This window comes from Carassius auratus, chromosome 24 (assembly GCF_003368295.1).
Source record: "Carassius auratus strain Wakin chromosome 24, ASM336829v1, whole genome shotgun sequence".
In the NCBI taxonomy this organism is placed as follows: domain Eukaryota; kingdom Metazoa; phylum Chordata; class Actinopteri; order Cypriniformes; family Cyprinidae; genus Carassius; species Carassius auratus.
In genome coordinates, this window is record NC_039266.1 from 10,031,065 (window position 1) to 10,043,213 (window position 12,149).

The 12,149-nt window shown below is 35.9% G+C and overlaps 1 protein-coding gene across 3 annotated transcripts in view; it reads right to left on the reverse strand.

Annotated features, from left to right (window-relative positions):
- c24h8orf34 (chromosome 24 C8orf34 homolog) overlaps positions 1–12,149 on the reverse strand; it is a 75,966-nt gene that overhangs the window by 40,227 nt on the left and 23,590 nt on the right. For all 3 annotated transcript variants that reach the window (XM_026200937.1, XM_026200936.1, XM_026200938.1), the window contains exon 7: positions 7,532–7,698. In XM_026200937.1, coding sequence (XP_026056722.1) covers positions 7,532–7,698 — 167 coding nt within the window. The remainder of the gene's footprint in view (positions 1–7,531; positions 7,699–12,149) is intronic.

A 12,149-nucleotide genomic window follows, 5' to 3' on the forward strand; every position in this document is an offset into this window, starting at 1 on the left:
GTTGTCACAAGGCTCATGGAATAACATACAGCGCGACCAGTGTAGTCTGATTTAGTCTGAATCTTATGAACTGGTTCTTTTTAGGGAATCCAAACGAAGCACTTTTCTGTGCAGTCCCATTCAGAAACAAATGATTTGTTTTGAGCTTTAAAGCCACATAATGTGTACGTAATAATGTGAAATATCATTACAATTTTCTATATTTTAGAATGAAATTCATTCCATTGATGGGAAAGCTGAATGTTTAGCAGCCATTACTCCAGTTTTAAGTCTCACGTGAACCTTCAGAAATCATTTTTATACAGTATGCTGATTTGCTGCTCAAGAAAAATAATTTTTATTTCAAGATTATTAGAAATTAGTTTAAAACAGTCGTTTTTTCAGGATTCTTTGATGAATAGTTCAGACAAACAGCATTTATTTAAAACAAACATATTTCATAATATTAGGTGTCAGTTACATTAAAAATACTTATTGACTTTTGCATGGCCGAGAGCCTCTTAAATCTTTTTCAGACAATGGAAAAATCCAATTATTTTCACATTTCGGTTCAAGAATTGCGGCGTCCCAATAAAAACACAGAAATGACAAACTACTGATAACTCTGTTTTTATATGAATCAGTCAAAAACCAATAAACCAGAGCACAATATTTCCCTCAGCACTTGGAGATTCCCAAAAATTCCCATATTTTCACATGTTTTTATTGTCAGCCAAACCAACAAACCACATTTGAGAGATTCACGGCTGCTATGTCATCTGGGTCTCCCTGAGCGAGACGAAGTGGGTGTCTCAGATACGGGTGGGCATCCAACCCCCATGAATCCCTCCATATGTGCATCACCCTCCACACAATTACAACTCGAGATCTGTGTGTAACCAGTGCACCATTCATCAACTCTGTCTCCTCACCCCACATGAACCCCCCTTCATAAACCCATTTCTAATGTTTGAAAGGTGTCAGATGTGACCTGACTCCTATTCAGAGTCTATACCAGATAAAAAGCTGCCGACACAAAATCCGAAACCCTAAACCCTGGAAGACATAGCTTATTCATCCCACTGGCTGGCCACATCTCAGACACATAAAATAACCTGAGAATAGGTCTACACTATTCCTTTTAGTTTCACTTGCACACATCTGTCATCGCTAGGATTGACTAGCACAGCAAAAAGGCAACCAGTGTCCCGTGAGCGCTCTCTTCGGACATCATTTACTGTAAATGTGCGGCTTCATCTGTATCTTCATCAAGTTCACAAAGCCATGAAAATCATAATGGCAATCTTTAGCATTGCTCTGGCATGGGAGCGCACTGATGTCTTGGGAAAAGGGCTTTCTACCATGTTGGTTTATTAGCTAACCAAAAGACAACAAAATGCTGCCAAAAACAGGGTTTTGCTTCAAAAACCCCTTTTGAAGAGTTGAAAATGTGGTCGACTGTGTGCAGACGATATATGATGAGTGGCCCCACATGTATTTATCACATATACAAAAGTTGTGAGTCATTTTCCACTGAGACTGCTTTTGTTTATTGATTTGTTTATACAAAGAACTTATTCTTTCGTGTCAGTTATCCCAGAATAAAAGGAAACTTCGGGTCGGCAACAGTTTTGTGCCCGTCGTAAATAATTTTCCAGATAAATAAAATGTCATATTTTTGAAACCCTTTACAAATAATGTTATGTCTTTGTCAGCGAATGCACTTTGGTTCATTTTGCTTCAAGTTCAAGCAGTTCAAATAAAAGGATAAAATAACCATGATGTCCCTCTAGTGGTAAAAAGCTGACATTGCCAAAGTCAGACTATAATAGTAATATACTAGGTCTAATAATAATAATAATAATAATAATAATAATAATAATAATAATAATAATAATAATAAAAACAAAACCAAAAGAAAACTTATATAGTGTATTATAGTAATTAAATATTAAGTTTTATATAAAAAAAAATAAACAGTTGTTTTGAGATTCCAAGGTTTTAAAAAACTTTAAAAACATTAATCTAACAAAATAATATGCATGAACAATATAACTGTTACTACAGAGTAACATATCTGACAGGTAATATATATTAACTTACTAATTGCTAATGAAACAAAAGCAGCTGCTCAAGCTCTGATGAACAGTCAATGGCTGGATTAATGTATAAAATATATTGCAATATCACATATGTTGTAAGGAGATACTAGGAATGATTTTGTGTATCCTGTATATGCTTTTTCGTTGCTAATGACTTAAATTTTATGAATCACAGAGGTCTACACTTTCAGCTATTTATTTTTATTTTATTTTTTATTTATTTATTTCTTTTTATCTCGGATGGTCTAATGGGGAGTAAATTAACAACAAAATTGCATTCTTGAGTGAACAATTCCTTTAAACAATTCCTTTAAATCCAGCCTCAGCTGAATTCGAGCAAAGTTCACAGGATTTAGGGGCAAAACGAATCATTACTTACAGTATACAGGACCGTATCAGTAACTTTTACTTAACTTAACTTTAACCCAGCTCTGTTGAAAGAGAGAGAGAGAAAAAAATGCAATTATATTCATATTGTGTCCAACATTTGAGTGATATGAAAGCATGCTATTGATCAAATAAAATAAAGATATAGGGATGAACAGAATTAAGTAGCTCTCCTCAGTTTTCCCTGAAGCTGTGTTATATTAAAAATGAATTTGATTGCAGTTTCACCAAACTGCCAGAGGAGCAAGACAATTAGAGCAGCACAACGGCTGATTCCCTCAAGTGCCCGCAATATGTTCAGTAAACAGCCTGAGCAGCACCTCCACTGAATGCATGATGAACTGAGGAAAACCAGTGGGCTGAAGACATCAGGTACAAGATTCATTCATTAGCATAATTACATTCTCTTGAACTGCGTTAATTTCTCTATAGAGCATTTTGAAAGGTGGAGTGAGGGTCTAAAACGCAAATTACACCGCATTTTCTTCGGAGACACAGGCATCAGTGATGGATGGACTCAAATTATTCTCACAGCAGTGCTGCACTTACGCAAAAGCTGTTTATGGCAAACAAGAGAGGATCGATCAGAAGCTTTAGAACAAAACAGCATTGTCAAGAATACAGAAATGCTGCTCGGATCTGCACCACTAGAGGTCAGTACAAGCTCATGCAAACTTCAGATATGTCATTTGACATGGAAATGAAAGACAAACATTACAAAAACTTAATTTCTGAACTTATTTGTATTGTTTTCTTTGCATTTATGGATTATTTGGGTTTTTACTGACATCTGGTGAAAATTTCATTTTTGTTATTTTATCCGCTGTAAAAAACGAAGTTGTTTTATACAACCTATACTCCAAATACTAACTGATGTGAAGTGATGATTTTGAGTAAAGACTACTAATGTAAACTTGATTTGTCTACTGCATTCCAGTTAAGGTCCATTGTTTATTCATCTTAATTTGTTAAATTTTACTTCAAAATGTAAATGGTTTAAAGCTTCAACACAATCAACTAATTTGGCTTGAGAGTGTAATGTCTCCTTACAGATTTAAAACTGTATGACCAGAATAAAAGTACAATGTTATCTTTTTGGATTATCTTTAATAGGAGCATATTTATATTCGGGGATAATATTGTTTCCAGCACGATCAAAAGGGTGAAAGTGGTTGTGACCTTTGCAGCTCTCTGTGATGATGCTCTAATGAGACTGAGGGTCACACTGTTGTCTGCTTTAGGTCGGGAGGGACCACAGGACTGACACAAGAAATGAGATCCAAAGACGCAGCGTCTCACTCCTGTCTCGATGACTCTCTCCCATCTGTTCACTGTTTGTCTGAGTTCGTCTGACAGGGTGTTCGATATGAGTGATGAACCCATGCCACTACCAGACATCAGGAACTCCATCAGCCTGCAACTACTGAGAGCAGTTCATCTGAGAGCCACATATCCTTATAGCTCTCTCTCTCATCAAATCAATAAGTCTGTAATCATTCGGAGAAAAAAAATGATTTATATGGCTTTTTGTCAGCATATAGACTGTTACAAAACATCCTTGCAAACTATATCCAATATCTATTTAAAGCACCAGAGCAAGGGCTCCACAGTAAGTGGAGTGTTTCCTACTAAGCAGAAAATAACAATGGGAAATGAGGCATAGGCCTCATTAACATTAATGTAAATAATACATTAATGTATGGTTGCTGTTGTTATTATTACTACCATAACTACTAATATTATAGCACATTTCAAAATATTATATATATATATATATATATATATATATATATATACACACACACACACACACACACACAGACACACACTGACTGCACATTTTAAAGTGGCCTTTTATTGTGGCCAGCCTAAGGAACACCTGTGCAATAATCATGCTGTCTAATCAGCATCTTGACATGCCACACCTGTGAGGTGGATGGATTATCTCGGCAAAGGAGAATTGCTCACCAACACAAATTTAGACAGATTAGTTAAAAATTTTAGTGAAATAGGCCTTTTGTGTACATAGAAAAGGGCTTAGATCTTTGAGTTCAGCTCATGAAAAATGGGGGCAAAAACAAGCGTTGCGTTTATAATTTTGTTCAGTGTGTATTCCAAATACTATGAATATTATATCACTTCATTAATGTGATTTTAAATAATAACCTAATTAAATGTAAATACATACACTTTATTAGATAATTAAATATGCACAAAAATACATAAAATTTATTTAAAAGTACATAACATTTCTTTAGATCACTGATAATTTACTATCATATATTTTAAAGTGTGCACAGGCCAATTCAATTTGTATTCTAATAAATAAATATATATTTATATATAATTTATTTATAAATATATATATATTTTAATAACACTTCATTTGTATAATACATAACTTACACATAACTCTTTATTCATAATATTTATATAATATGAGTTTCTAGTCACACATATTTTATATATTTATATATTCTCTATGTGCAAATTCATAGCTATTTAAGGAAGAGGATCATCATATTTGAAGGTCCTTGCCATTAAACATTTTGAAAACCTTGTCTATTGCACAGTATGGAAAATCTAGTTATATATATATATATATATATACACACTGTATAATGTGCACAGTGTACATATTGTATTATATACTTAAGAAAAAAAGTACTAGTAGTGTAGTAGTATAGTATTCTGTACATAGCCATATACATTTTCTTTTGCACTTATTGGGTTATTGAGCTATTGGGCTGCTAAGGGGGTAAAGAAGCTTTCTAGCAGGCACTCAAGTGAACTACTTTAATGATGACAAGTGCAACTGGAAACTTTCAGGGAGCTCTACAACATGCTCTCTCAGTCAAAGAAGTCAAACTAAACTTAATTAATTGGGAGTTTTAATGAGCAATCACTAACAGTCAGAGAAAAGACTCGAGGAATGATGGAGAACAGAAAAAGCTTGTTGAAATATCACTAAAGTACTCCCATCCCAACATCCCAGCTCCGCACTCCCTCTCTGCTGCTGCCTCAGAGCACAGAAAATCTCATTATCTCCCAGCATCCTCTGCAGGAGAAAGCCTCAGTGCAGCAGTTCAGCTCTCCAGGTCGCTGCTAACAGACACACACAACCAAGGGCACACCGCGTCCCACAAAAAGAACAAAATGAAATCAGCCCCAGACAGCTCGCTGTGTGGAGTGTCAGAAGGCAAACTCTTTACCCTCACATACAAAACAAGAACACGACCGTCACTTGATGAAAAGCTTCTTCAGTACCACTTTCGGGAATAAACGCTGATGCGTGAAAAGGGTATTTAAAGGGATAGCTCGCTCAGAAATGAAAAGTCTGTCATCATTTCTTCATCCTCATGTCATTCCAGACCATTCTGTGGAACACTACAGAAATGCTATAGATGTTGTAGCATTTCTAAGTCGCATTCATTGAGAGCGAAAAGTGACCAGAAAAAAGTTCTGAAAAGAATCATAATATTTAAGTCATTATTTACTCCAAAATTTGTCTAGACAGTCTTGCATTAGAGTGATGGTCACCATTCACATTTGATGTGAAAAAGAGCAGCATGAACTGTGGTGTCCTACATAAGACAGAATGTAGGTTTTAAATCAAAAGCTGAGCAATTGATGACAGTTTATTTTTGGGTGAACTACCCTTTGCAAAGAATGAGGTAAATGAAAATGTATTATAGTTTACACTTATATTAAAAAATGTTGATGAACCTATATCAACTTCAGTGAACCAGAATTAATTTTATATATAAACTGAATGCTTCTTTTGTGCAGAGATATCACTGTAAATGTGTTTTAAAATTAAGTTATACATCAAAAAAAAAAAAATTAAGTTATAAGGGAAATTAAGTTCTGCTTTTTGCAAATTGAAACACTTCTTATATTTAAGCTTTAATTCTATTCAAGTTTGAAAATGGCAGATTTGCCACATGCAAGCACAGGTTGTGTTTTGTGTGGGAGGCTCTGGGTTACGTCTTACACCCATGCAGGGACCAACCTGCTAACACCACAGAGCTAAACTGCTACAAAGCTCTGGTACCTGAGGGGTGGTCTGGCACCGGCACAGAAACAGGGACTTAGGATGTCACGCTCATGTAATCATTGGAGCAACGAGGATAAATCATAGTGATTCATAGGGATTCTAAACAGAACAATCTGTTGAGAATAGTATAATACAATCCCGGCCATTTGTCCTTGTTTTTCGAAGCATAATTTTATGACCGTGCTGTTTGCTGCTCTTTGATTATCAATCTATATACAGTGGTCTATAATCACTGATTTACAGTATATATTAGGTTACTTTATTATTCATAACTTCAGTATGTATAAATCATTAACTGGCTTTTATTTTTATATTTTTAGTTTTCATTTGATTTGATTTTTAGTTTATTTAACAATTCAAGTTTGAGTAATTTTAAGTGCATTTTTCAATTTGATTAGTTCTATCTAGCTTTATTTTATTTCAGTATTCATTTCATTACTTTTTTTTTTCATTTAATATTTATATTTTATTCTATCTTAGCTTTATTTCAATGACCAAAAATATATATTTTTTATAGTTATGTGTAACTATTTAACAGTTATAATAGTTTGACTTTACAATAGCGCAACACTGAAATTGTGTAATATATGTAGAATTTATTATAGCAGAATAATCTGAATTTATCATCAACAATTTGAGTTTACATAGCTAAATCTTTTGCACAAGATTATTTTTATCACAATTATTATCAGATAACACCCAGTCTTCTAAATAATACATATAAGAAGAATTATATAAATAATATATGCTACTTGTGAGCGCTGTCGTGCTGTCTCTCATGAAAAAAATTAAATCTTGTTAGTAACAGTGCATATATGAGGAGATAGTCTTTAGATGATGCTGAATGTGCTTCAGCAATCACAATGCATTCAGCACTCAATTCGGATGCTTTAAAATCAGTGGTGATATAGCAACAAGTGTGATTGTGTTTGGGTATGCGTGAGAATATGATTGCTGTAGATTATGAGCAGGAATATCTGTGCGTGTGTGTGTGTTCGCTCATTACCCAGTAGCTCCATGGCATCATCCTCATCGTCCATCTCATCTTCAGTGACTGAGGGGGCCGAGTCAGGCATGGAGTCAAATGAGTCCTGAGACAACATGGCTGCCAGAAGTTTCTTGTGATTCTGTTGCTGCTGTTTTAGGCCTTTACCCTTAGTCTCCATTTTCAGGCTGCAGACAGAGAGAGAGAGAGAGAGAGAGAGAGAGAGAGAGAGGGGGGGGGGGGGGGGGAGAGAGGAAACTGATTATAGCTTTAACATCTAGAACAGTGGTTACTTTGAAGAGGTCTTAAAACCATATGAAGTAGCTTAATTAAAAAAATTTATATATATATATATATATATATATATATATATATATATATATAATTTCTAGCTCTGGAAATATTATGCAAATTAATAAATCTATTAATAAAAATGTCAGGAAACTGAGGAAACTGACTTAAGTTTAACTTTGCCTAAGAAGTCTATGTTGTGGTGTAGTGTTCACTCATAAAAATACATCTTAATTGGCATTTATGGTTCCATGAAGAAACTTTATCACCCATGGGCAATGGATCTCTATATTATTAAAATGTCCTGTGCAATAAGAATTCATCTTTGAGGAACCCAAAATGGTTCTTCTATGGCATTACTTTCCACTTTTGGAATGATTGTATGTCAGGAAAGACAGAATACCGTAAAATTTTACTAAGCTACAAATGATATCCTAAATGTATGAATAATAACATTTAACACATTTTCTCATGTTTGTTATATCTATATAGCAAATATTTAAATCATTAAAATAACCAGGAAACAGGGTTCACTCCAGGACCAAAAATACCAGCTCAATTACTCGATGTTAAAGCTGCGGTCCGTAAGTTTTGCCTCTGTCGCCACCCATGTTTGAAAACCTTGAATTGCAGTTCCTTATGGAATAATATTCCATGTGTGGGTTGTGATCCAGTGGATGAATCTGATATGAGATGAATGTGTAGCTGTGAGTCACTGCACCGGTGTGGATATTCACTGTACTTAACAATCACAGATTCTAGCCTATGTCTTGGAATATATGTCCCAAATAAAAATATGCCATGAATTGTCATCTGAACAAGTAACAAGTCTACCAGGTTTGGTCTGACCAACTGAGGAAAAAAAACATTACAATCAAATCCCACTACCAATGATGATTTAATCTAATGATTGATTAGCTCATCATATCACATCAAACCCTGCAAATTATAATTATAATTATTGTTATACTTTAAAAAAAATTAGTAATGTTAACAACATCAGCATTACATGTATTAGCACGTAGATTTCAATTTCTGTACGGTCTAATCTCTAATTGTCACATCTTTTGAATTTTATATTAAGACATTTTTAACCTAAAAAGCAAACCATGCTCCCATCAAACTGGATGTCTTTAAAATGCAAATCTTGTGCTAACCCAGGCTTTCTGTAAAAATATTTAAAACTGGAATAGAATTTAAATGCGTTTTATAATCTTCGTTGATTAAAATCCGCCATCAAAATGATTTTTTGACATTTAATTATTCCAGCTGCTGTGGGAATAGGCTATAATTAAACAATCCGCCACCTGCAGGATCCTCACATTCGATAGCCTAGTAGCCAGGACAACTTCTTTAATGGCAAAAGTATTCCCATGTCTCAGTGACAAATAGCGACAAAAATAGTCTGCAGAGGTTAAATTTGATTGTAATCCTATTGGAATGCCATTATTCACAGATAATCGAAAGGTTAAGGCCAAAGCAGAGCTGTTTTAATACCCTGAGTTGAACATTTCCATGCTAATGGCTATACGAACACTGCACATATCTCTACTATGAATATTTAGCCCTTTTCACCTTTTTTCCCTAATTGGGTGTCACTCAGCCATTTCCCATCTCTCCAGTAGTGTACTACAGTGTCAGCAATGCTGAGAAGCATGTCCCCATGCTCATAAACATTCATGAGAACATATTTCACTATATGAAACACAACAAGAAACAAGACATTTTCACTGTCGTTTTCACTTTTGCAGTCTTTCCAGAGTAGAGAAGGGGAATGACCAGGATCAAGACAATACTGTACAAGCCAGATTTGAACCTGAAATTCCCACATGAGCACTATAGCTCGATAAATAGGCAACAGCACCATGGTAAATCAGTACCACTGTAACCATGTTTCCATTATGTATTTTCTAAATTTAATGTTACTGTTTTCCATTACAAAGTATTGTTAGTGACCTAGAAATAAAGCAGAATCTTTCATATTTCTTTATCATTTAATGTCATAAAGCTCCCATAATTCCACTTCTGAACAAACTCAAAACCTACAGAGGGCTTGGAACAAATTTATATATATATATATATATATATATATATATATATATATATATATTGTCACGGGAGGAGCACAAGACAGACACAGTGGGCGTGGCGTCAGGCCTCGGAGAGGCTTTTATTAACAGAAATCATAAAACAAAGGGAATAAAAGTGGCCAAAGGGGGAAAGTGTCCAAAATAACAGGGAATCTGGTGTCCTCGTCGTGCTGCGGGATTTGTGTAGGTCGGGCAGTGTTCATCAAGGAAGGGTCCAGGCAAGGGGCGGAGTCCGGCGGCCGCACGCGCTCCCCCTCCTTGGTCCGGGGCGCGAGGGGCGGCGGCTTCTCCTAGCGGCCGCGTCTCTCTCGTTGGCCGCGGCGCTGGTAGGGGATGGACGGCCCGGCATCCTGGCCCGTCGGCCGTGTATACGGGTGCGGTTCCCATCCGGATCGCGGGTCCGGCAGCTCACGTCTTGGTGGCGCGGGAGTCCCTCAACGCACCCTTCCTGGACCCACGAGGACACCAGTGTGCATGCACGGGGAAGAGACCGGTCTCTTGAGGAGAGGCGCGTTGGGCTTTTAAACAGCGGCGGTAATGAGGCTCCACTTCCTTCAGGTGTGCCCCATCACACGCCGCCAGCCCTGACTCGTCCAGCGCCCCTCCTCTCACACACCCACTCCAGTCGGGAGCCTGGTGAAGGGCGGCGATTTAGGACGGGGTGCCGGTGATAATCAGGGAGGAGGCAGCTGACTCGTCACAATATATATATATATATATATATATATATATATATATATATATATATATATATATATATATATATATATATATATATATATATATATATATATGTTTCAATGCTTTTGCATTCTCTTGTGAAATGCATTCACAGAGTGACATATGCACTCTCTCTCACAAGACCTCTACTGTACATTTCCCTAAGAAACTTTACATTTCCTCAAAAAAAAAAAAAAAAAGCCAAGCCCTGTTATTAAACTCTAGATGGCACAGACTGATAGGTCCTTAATTTAAACTGATGATACTCACAGCATTAAATGACTTAGCACAAGCTGATCGGATCATATTGGATTTGCAGCCAATGAGCTTACTGTTTTACATTTAAATGACTGATTATTGAGCTCAGAAACCCTTCACCTTCCCCAGTTCCACCTGTATAGCTCTGCTACGGGTTATCATACAGCATGTACTGTTGCTGCACAAATAACATGTCTTAAATACTCACAGCACTGTATCAGTGTATGTATTGCTCGTAGCAAGTTCCTGTACTTGCTTGCAGCAGCAGCAGCAATAATCTACATCTACAACAATAACCAGCAGCGTAGCAGATCTATTCCATTTCCACTGAGACCAAATACATTAACACAGAAATCTATTCCGAGATTTGTCATGATGGAAATATTTGCAGTCTGTCTCAAAGCATTTGTACTGTGCTCAGAAACTTTACATTAACTCACAAAACGTTTGCATTCTCCCCCAAAATGTTTGTATTCTCTCAGAAAGATTTTACTGAATACTGTGCATTCCTCATTAGTAGTAAACTCTCTGCCTCCCCTCTTGTATTTGCTGATATAATGGCTACTTTATTTACACGTGAAGAAACTTTATACTCACTCATAAAAAAGCTAAATAAAAGCAAAAAGATTTCTAAAATAAATTGCATTCCACCAACTATAATCTTGTTCATGTCTCTTAAGAAAACCTTTCCAGGTTCAAACTCCATTATTAATCATTCATTTTAATGATAATAATTATTAATGATTATTTCTCAATGCAGTCTTTTGGAACCCTACTGCAATATATTTAAATAAAGCTAACAGACCATCACAGTAAGAGTAGGAACTGATGAAAGCTCTGAAAACAAATATGCTATTCATTCTGGGGGCAGAGAACTGTATGAATCAATCACTCCATTATACCTCTATGGCACTACATTAATTGTTTCATGCATAAAAGAGCGAAAAAAATAATAATTTTCACAATAACATTCAGCCCACAATATTTGAGTCTAACAAACATCCACAGTACAGGAGCCTGGTAGAGTTTCACATAAATACAAATGTTACAGTAGTGACAACTGGAGCTCAGTCTGGCTTAATTACACAGAGGTGGAATTAGTGACCTGAATTATCCTGTCATTTCATTTAATAAGGCACTTGTTTTAGTGGAGGGGAATGTGGTAAACAGAGCGCAGTGAAGCACAGCTGATACAAATAATAATTTAGAAACAAGCTTCATAAATGGAAACATTCAATTTCCTCATTCTGCTCCTGTCATGCAGAAGAGCTTGTCTCTCA